The sequence below is a fragment of the Oncorhynchus keta genome, chromosome 20 (genome assembly GCF_023373465.1).
Source record: "Oncorhynchus keta strain PuntledgeMale-10-30-2019 chromosome 20, Oket_V2, whole genome shotgun sequence".
NCBI classification, from domain to species: domain Eukaryota; kingdom Metazoa; phylum Chordata; class Actinopteri; order Salmoniformes; family Salmonidae; genus Oncorhynchus; species Oncorhynchus keta.
In genome coordinates this window covers 20803158-20811565 of record NC_068440.1, presented here as the reverse complement: position 1 = coordinate 20811565, position 8408 = coordinate 20803158, and the positions used below count along the sequence as shown (strand labels likewise).

Here is an 8408-nt window from a genome sequence, read left to right as displayed (position 1 = left end):
CCCCTGAGCAAGGCAGTTAACCCACTGTTCCTTGGGCGCTGTGGATGTCGATGAAGGCAGCCCTCTGCACCTCTCTGATTCAGAGGGGTTGGGTTAAATGTAGAGGACACATTTCAGTTGAATACAGTCAGTTGGACAACTGACTATTAATAGCTGAGTGACTGTAGAAACATAGTGTGCTAGCCTAGTGGGTTAATACACACACACAGAGGATGAAAGCTCATAGAAGACATTCTGTTCTGATACCACTTGAACCAGACCTGGTGACTCTTCAGATAGGAGAGACAAAAGATGAATTTAGCTAAGCTCTGAGACAATGGAGAAAGATCCTGTGTTTCAATATAAAACTGGAGCACAACGGAGACCAAAGTGGGTCTAAAGTGGGTCAAGAAAATGTGTGCAGCAGTATGTAAGTTTACCTCTTCAGGAATAACTTTTCCCTCTGAAAAACAGGTGAAAACTTGGTAAGTCAATGCTTAGTACATTTTTGGTAGAGATCCTAACATTGGACGCTGTTGGCTGTGCCTCCACTATTCAATGTACCATAACTACTCCGGAATAGCTCTAAAGAAAAACAAAGATCTTGGACAGTGAAGAGATAATGATTCACATGGTCATGATGACATAAAAATCATCAACAAAGATCTTGAATAGAGAAGAGATCAATAGATAAATGTTTGTGTATCATGTGAGTGAATACAAACAAAACCAGGTCCATTTATCAGTTTCAATAAGCTGTAACTTTTATTGCACATTCCTGTTTGGTCTTGCAACGACCTTTCACCTTTTTAACTTTTGACCTCGGCCTGGACTAGACACTTCAATCGGGAGTAGGGTGAAGTTGCCCCAAGAAGCTGATCTAGGGGCAGATGTGCGTATTCCATTGTAATCATGAAGGTTAGGATTTAGGCAGGGTAAGCTGATCCTAGATCTGTGCCTAAGGGCAACTTCTACCCGAGCAGTACCGAAGTCTGGAACCAGAAAAAGAAGGATGGACATCAGTGATATCACAGAAGAGAGTAGGAAATACACGTGAGAGCAGAGAATCCCGATTGATCCTTCAGTTCCAGTGGGTTCCATAGAGTTCTGCTCCCAGTGAGATTAGTTCCTGGAGAATGTTGACATCATTGTCTAGTCCTTCTTAATCTGGTTCTTTGAAAGTCCCTTAAAAAATATACAACTGAACACCCTCCTTCTGACACAGATAAGCATCATCATTCTTAGTTCGGATTTATTTCTCTTTTTCTGTGACAATACCTGCGACATGCTTCAACATCTTCATTTTGGCAAACCACAAATAAATTAAAACACAAACATTCAAAGAACATAACGTGAAAGTATTTGTTAGGAAGTCGGAATGAAAAATATAAATACAGAAAACGGAAATCAAGAGAAGATCAGCATTTTGCTGTTCGTTTTTTACCCCGTCCTCGTTTTTCCCGTTGTTTTTCTTGAAAAAAAGATAGCTAGCTACCAATCACTTACCACATGCAGATATAATACAACACAACTGATTCACCCAGTTAGTGTCTGCAAACTAACGATCTAAACTATATCACAAAATGATTCTCTTTAAACCAGCAAACACCCAATTTGGAGATATTTTGTCTTATATTAATTCTTAATTTTACAGTAGTTTTCTCATCTCATCGTAAGCACAGAGAAACGCCCACAGAAGACCGTCAGCACTGACTTAGGCCTCATCCCATTGGCACCCTATTTCCTACATAGGGCTCTGGTCACAAGTAGTGCACTAGATGGGTAATACAGTAGGGTACCATTTTAAAACGTACCCTTTCTCATGATTAGATACCAGATGGGGATGTCTTTAACTGTGTCCAAGAGACCGTCACACACGAGACAACCACTCTCACACACATATCACCCCCTGATGATGAACATAGTCTATAAGGATGTACTGTATAAACATTGCTTTACACACAATGTAAAACAAAAAGTGAGTTTGTCTAGAACCCCCGACCCAGCAGTGCAGGATGTGTGTGTGTGTGTGTGTGTGTGTGTGTGTGTGTGTGTGTGTGTGTGTGTGTGTGTGTGTGTGTGTGTGTGTGCGTGTGCGTGCGTGTGTGTGTGTGTGTGTGTGTGTGTGTGTGAGAGAAGGAGGTGTGATGTCATCACTCTCACTAGTTATTCATCTGACAACTCTCTGGTCAAATGTCACAGCAATTAGCAACTAGCTCCTTGTGGTGCTCATTCCCAGCCACACATATACTGTACAGCATAACAAGAGGGATGTTGAAGCTACAGTGTGTGTGTGTGTTTGTACACACACACATGCTTTTTTTCAGCCATTCTGGATTCCAGCTGACATTTCGAGGAGCTGGCGGTAAACATCAACGTTTGCATCCCTCTCTTCCTCCCTCTATTCCTCCATCTCTCCTTCCCTCTCTTCCTCCCTCTATTCCTCCCTCTCTCCTTCCCTCTCTTCCTCCCTCTCTCCTTCCCCCTCTCCCTCTCTCTCTCCTTCACTCTCTCCCTCCCTCTCTCCTTCCCTCTCTCCCTCCCTCCAGACATTAATCAGGAGCTCACTGAGACACAGGGCACTTGTTTATTATTCCACCACTCCATCCTCGCCAGAGTTCTGCTCTGTCCATCCTAATTTAGGGGTGTTATCATCACACACAGCCACGCTGGCAGGTGTGTATGCGCGCGAGCCAACGCTAAATGCTGAGTGTGCATGTGATGTGCCAATGCACACACCTTTCAGGGGCCTGATTATTAGCTTGACCATCTGGTACCTAAATCATGGATTATGAATTATAGCTGCTGGTCTTCATCTATACATGATAATGTGACGAGAGAGAGAGAGAGAGAGAGAGAGAGAGAGAGAGAGAGAGAGAGAGAGAGAGAGAGAGAGAGAGAGAGAGAGAGAGAGAGAGAGAGAGAGAGAGAGAGAGAGAGAGAGAGAGAGAGAGAGAGAGAGAGAGAGAGAGAGAGAGAGAGAGAGAGAGAGAGAGAGAGAGAGAGAGAGAGAGAGAGAGAGAGAGAGAGAGAGAGAGAGAGAGAGAGAATTCTATTAATTGTACAGTCTCTGCATATAAAGGAAGTGATTTTCTTTCTCATTAGAAATCAATAACCGTCTACGCAACACACTGAGGTCTAAATTTAGCCACAAAGAGAGAGAGAGGAGAATTAACGATAGAAAGCGAGATGGAGAGAGAGCACAGCTCTAACATACATTACAATCTTAATTTAGCATTGAACTGTGAAAAAGAAAAGAACAGAGGAGAGAAGAATCAAACAAAAAAGAAGGGGTGAATGCATGAGCTGGGAGGGTGGGACAAAAGAGGAGAGGAAGGAAGGTGAGATGGGAGGGTGGGACAAAAGAGGAGAGGAAGGAAGGTGAGATGGGGGGGTGGGACAAAAGAGGAGAGGAAGGAAGGTGAGATGGGAGGGTGGGACAAAAGAGGAGAGGAAGGAAGGTGAGATGGGAGGGTGGGACAAAAGAGGAGAGGAAGGAAGGTGAGATGGGAGGGTGGGACAAAAGAGGAGAGGAAGGAAGGTGAGATGGGAGGGTGGGACAAAAGAGGAGAGGAAGGAAGGTGAGATGGGAGGATGGGACAAAAGAGGAGAGGAAGGAAGGTGAGATGGGAGGGTGGGACAAAAGAGGAGAGGAAGGAAGGTGAGATGGGAGGATGGGACAAAAGAGGAGAGGAAGGAAGGTGAGATGGGAGGGTGGGACAAAAGAGGAGAGGAAGGAAGGTGAGATGGGAGGGTGGGACAAAAGAGGAGAGGAAGGAAGGTGAGATGGGAGGATGGGACAAAAGAGGAGAGGAAGGAAGGTGAGATGGGAGGGTGGGACAAAAGAGGAGAGGAAGGAAGGTGAGCTGGGAGGGTGGGACAAAAGAGGAGAGGAAGGAAGGTGAGATGGGAGGGTGGGACAAAAGAGGAGAGGAAGGAAGGTGAGATGGGAGGGTGGGACAAAAGAGGAGAGGAAGGAAGGTGAGATGGGAGGGTGGGACAAAAGAGGAGAGGAAGGAAGGTGAGATGGGAGGGTGGGACAAAAGAGGAGAGGAAGGAAGGTGAGATGGGAGGGTGGGACAAAAGAGGAGAGGAAGGAAGGTGAGCTGGGAGGGTGGGACAAAAGAGGAGAGGAAGGAAGGTGAGATGGGAGGGTGGGACAAAAGAGGAGAGGAAGGAAGGTGAGCTGGGAGGGTGGGACAAAAGAGGAGAGGAAGGAAGGTGAGCTGGGAGGGTGGGACAAAAGAGGAGAGGAAGGAAGGTGAGATGGGAGGGTGGGACAAAAGAGGAGAGGAAGGAAGGTGAGCTGGGAGGGTGGGACAAAAGAGGAGAGGAAGGAAGGTGAGCTGGGAGGGTGGGACAAAAGAGGAGAGGAAGGAAGGTGAGCTGGGAGGGTGGGACAAAAGAGGAGAGGAAGGAAGGTGAGCTGGGAGGGTGGGACAAAAGAGGAGAGGAAGGAAGGTGAGCTGGGAGGGTGGGACAAAAGAGGAGAGGAAGGAAGGTGAGCTGGGAGGGTGGGACAAAAGAGGAGAGGAAGGAAGGTGAGATGGGAGGGTGGGACAAAAGAGGAGAGGAAGGAAGGTGAGAGCTGGGAGGGTGGGACAAAAGAGGAGAGGAAGGAAGGTGAGCTGGGAGTGTGGGAAAAAAGAGGAGAGGAAGGGAGGTGAGCTGGGAGGGTGGGACAAAAGAGGAGAGGAAGGAAGGTGAGATGGGAGGGTGGGACAAAAGAGGAGAGGAAGGAAGGTGAGCTGGGAGGGTGGGACAAAAGAGGAGAGGAAGGAAGGTGAGCTGGGAGGATGGGACAAAAGAGGAGAGGAAGGAAGGTGAGATGGGAGGGTGGGACAAAAGAGGAGAGGAAGGAAGGTGAGATGGGAGGGTGGGACAAAAGAGGAGAGGAAGGAAGGTGAGATGGGAGGATGGGACAAAAGAGGAGAGGAAGGAAGGTGAGATGGGAGGGTGGGACAAAAGAGGAGAGGAAGGAAGGTGAGCTGGGAGGATGGGACAAAAGAGGAGAGGAAGGAAGGTGAGATGGGAGGGTGGGACAAAAGAGGAGAGGAAGGAAGGTGAGATGGGAGGGTGGGACAAAAGAGGAGAGGAAGGAAGGTGAGCTGGGAGGGTGGGACAAAAGAGGAGAGGAAGGAAGGTGAGATGGGAGGGTGGGACAAAAGAGGAGAGGAAGGAAGGTGAGCTGGGAGGGTGGGACAAAAGAGGAGAGGAAGGAAGGTGAGATGGGAGGGTGGGACAAAAGAGGAGAGGAAGGAAGGTGAGCTGGGAGGGTGGGACAAAAGAGGAGAGGAAGGAAGGTGAGCTGGGAGGGTGGGACAAAAGAGGAGAGGAAGGAAGGTGAGATGGGAGGGTGGGACAAAAGAGGAGAGGAAGGAAGGTGAGATGGGAGGGTGGGACAAAAGAGGAGAGGAAGGAAGGTGAGATGGGAGGGTGGGACAAAAGAGGAGAGGAAGGAAGGTGAGATGGGAGGGTGGGACAAAAGAGGAGAGGAAGGAAGGTGAGCTGGGAGGGTGGGACAAAAGAGGAGAGGAAGGAAGGTGAGCTGGGAGGGTGGGACAAAAGAGGAGAGGAAGGAAGGTGAGATGGGAGGGTGGGACAAAAGAGGAGAGGAAGGAAGGTGAGATGGGAGGGTGGGACAAAAGAGGAGAGGAAGGAAGGTGAGATGGGAGGGTGGGACAAAAGAGGAGAGGAAGGAAGGTGAGATGGGAGGGTGGGACAAAAGAGGAGAGGAAGGAAGGTGAGATGGGAGGGTGGGACAAAAGAGGAGAGGAAGGAAGGTGAGATGGGAGGGTGGGACAAAAGAGGAGAGGAAGGAAGGTGAGATGGGAGGGTGGGACAAAAGAGGAGAGGAAGGAAGGTGAGATGGGAGGGTGGGACAAAAGAGGAGAGGAAGGAAGGTGAGATGGGAGGGTGGGACAAAAGAGGAGAGGAAGGAAGGTGAGATGGGAGGGTGGGACAAAAGAGGAGAGGAAGGAAGGTGAGATGGGAGGGTGGGACAAAAGAGGAGAGGAAGGAAGGTGAGATGGGAGGGTGGGACAAAAGAGGAGAGGAAGGAAGGTGAGATGGGAGGATGGGACAAAAGAGGAGAGGAAGGAAGGTGAGATGGGAGGGTGGGACAAAGAGGAGAGGAAGGAAGGTGAGATGGGAGGGTGGGACAAAAGAGGAGAGGAGGAAGGTGAGATGGGAGGGTGGGACAAAAGAGGAGAGGAAGGAAGGTGAGATGGGAGGGTGGGACAAAAGAGGAGAGGAAGGAAGGTGAGATGGGAGGGTGGGACAAAAGAGGAGAGGAAGGAAGGTGAGATGGGAGGGTGGGACAAAAGAGGAGAGGAAGGAAGGTGAGATGGGAGGGTGGGACAAAAGAGGAGAGGAAGGAAGGTGAGATGGGAGGGTGGGACAAAAGAGGAGAGGAAGGAAGGTGAGATGGGAGGGTGGGACAAAAGAGGAGAGGAAGGAAGGTGAGATGGGAGGGTGGGACAAAAGAGGAGAGGAAGGAAGGTGAGATGGGAGGGTGGGACAAAAGAGGAGAGGAAGGAAGGTGAGATGAGAGGGTGGGACAAAAGAGGAGAGGAAGGAAGGTGAGATGGGAGGGTGGGACAAAAGAGGAGAGGAAGGAAGGTGAGATGGGAGGGTGGGACAAAAGAGGAGAGGAAGGAAGGTGAGATGGGAGGGTGGGACAAAAGAGGAGAGGTGATACATCTCCCTCTTCTCAGTAGTCTTTCACAGTCTTTCTATAGATCCCCACACAGTCAGTGTGTGTGTGTGGTTGGTGTGTGGTTGGTGTGTGTGTGCGTGTGTCGGAAACCCAATCCATCAACCGCTGTGACAAATACTCCGCTGACACACACACACACACACTTTCCTGAATAAGTCAGTTCACGCACATCCCGCAGAACCTGCTACTCAGCCGAAGGAGGGATGAACGCAGAGAGAGAGAGGAGGGAGGGAGGAGTGCAGCGCAGGAGGGAGGCTTGATGATGACGAGATTATGAAGATTATCGGCAAAGTGAAGACGAAGTAGGCGAGCGTTCCTTTATTTGTTCCTTCTGAAGTCTCAGTGAGCTGATGAAGACAACAACAAGAAAAAACCCAAAGCAACCGAAAACAACTGGAGCGGTGGATTGGTATGGTCAAGGAGGAGGAGTCGAGTTAGCGTGGTGTGTCATGGTTAGCATGGCTAGCTAGCGTCATGGCCGGCCCGTCACCTCAGCCGTCAGACACAGGGGGGGAGACCCAGCCGTACTTCTCGTGGGTCTTCACCAGACTCTTAAAGGTGGCCTCCGCCTCTTTGCGGCTAAACGCCTTCTTGGACTTCCCTGATTTTCTGCAGATACGCCCCTACGGAAAGAGAGAGAGAAAGAGAGGGAGGGAGAGAAGGAGAGAGAGATGATTAGTAGGGAATTGACGTCATTGATACGTTGAAAACACACCCACACAGAAAGAGAGCGAGAGCGAGAGGGAGTGAGAATGAGTACAGTATCATCTGCATTCTACACGCCACTGAGTCAATTATTGCTGAGAAAAGAGAGACCCACAACCATCAACCATCCTTCCACAAGCTCCCTTTGTCAAACTCCCCAAGGTGACTGACTACTAAGTCAGCTCTTTACATTAAAAAAAACTTCCTTGTCACAGATATTCGACACCCTTATACCACCAGTACTGCATCAAAAGGATGAATATCCTCATAAGGATGAATGGTAAAATTATTTTACAGGTGAATAATAACATACACTACATGACCAAAAATATGTGGACAGCTGCTCATCGAACATCTCATTCCAAAATCATGGGCATTAATATGGAGTTGGTCCCCCCTTTGCTGCTATAACAGCCTCTCTTCCAGCCTCTCTTCCACTCTTTCAGGAAGGCTTTCCAATAGATGTTGGAACATTGCTGCGGGGACTTACTTCCATTCAGCCACAAGAGGTCAGGCACTGATGTTGGGTGATTAGGCCTGGCTCACAGTCGGTGTTCCAATTCATCCCAAAGGTGTTCGATGGGGTCGAGGTCAGGGCTCTGTGCAGGCCAGTCAAGTTCTTCCACACTGATCTCGACGCTGATCCCCACACTGATCTCAAAGGAATCCCAACTCTGATCTTTTGCCAATTATTTGTCATATTTGATATGTATAAACAGCAACAACAACAAAAAACATCAGATCTTTTGAGTTCTGATTTGTACCACATCTGTATGTGCTTCCCAATGATACATTACGCAACCTCAGTCTGGACGCAGATTTTTTTTCCACATGACTTGCTGTTACCAAAACAACCACCCAAAATGTAATGGAACAGTGACAGAAAATGGACTGAAAAAAAGATCAGACATGAAGAACAAAAATGAAATTGGGTTCTTACGGCCCTGCTATATATCAGCCATCAGGGGAAGGCGTTTAAAGAATGTTATGGAAGCTACTATGCTGC

At 48.7% G+C, this 8408-nt stretch overlaps 1 protein-coding gene and 1 long non-coding RNA gene across 2 annotated transcripts in view; one reads left to right on the top strand and one right to left on the bottom strand.

Annotated features, from left to right (window-relative positions):
* Positions 1–3373: 3373 nt before the first annotated feature.
* On the top strand, positions 3374–4926 carry LOC127909890 (uncharacterized). Its single transcript, XR_008072843.1, has 4 exons — positions 3374–3560; positions 3601–3680; positions 3761–4080; positions 4843–4926. It is a non-coding gene; the product is annotated as an uncharacterized LOC127909890 (long non-coding RNA).
* Positions 4927–6200: 1274 nt separating this feature from the next.
* Positions 6201–8408, bottom strand: part of LOC118377571 (ubiquitin-conjugating enzyme E2Q-like protein 1) — a 34620-nt gene continuing 32412 nt past the window's right edge. Inside the window, exon 3 of the mRNA XM_052472258.1 lies at positions 6201–7320. Within this exon, the coding sequence (XP_052328218.1) occupies positions 7189–7320 (132 nt within the window). The 3' untranslated portion in view covers positions 6201–7188. The remainder of the gene's footprint in view (positions 7321–8408) is intronic.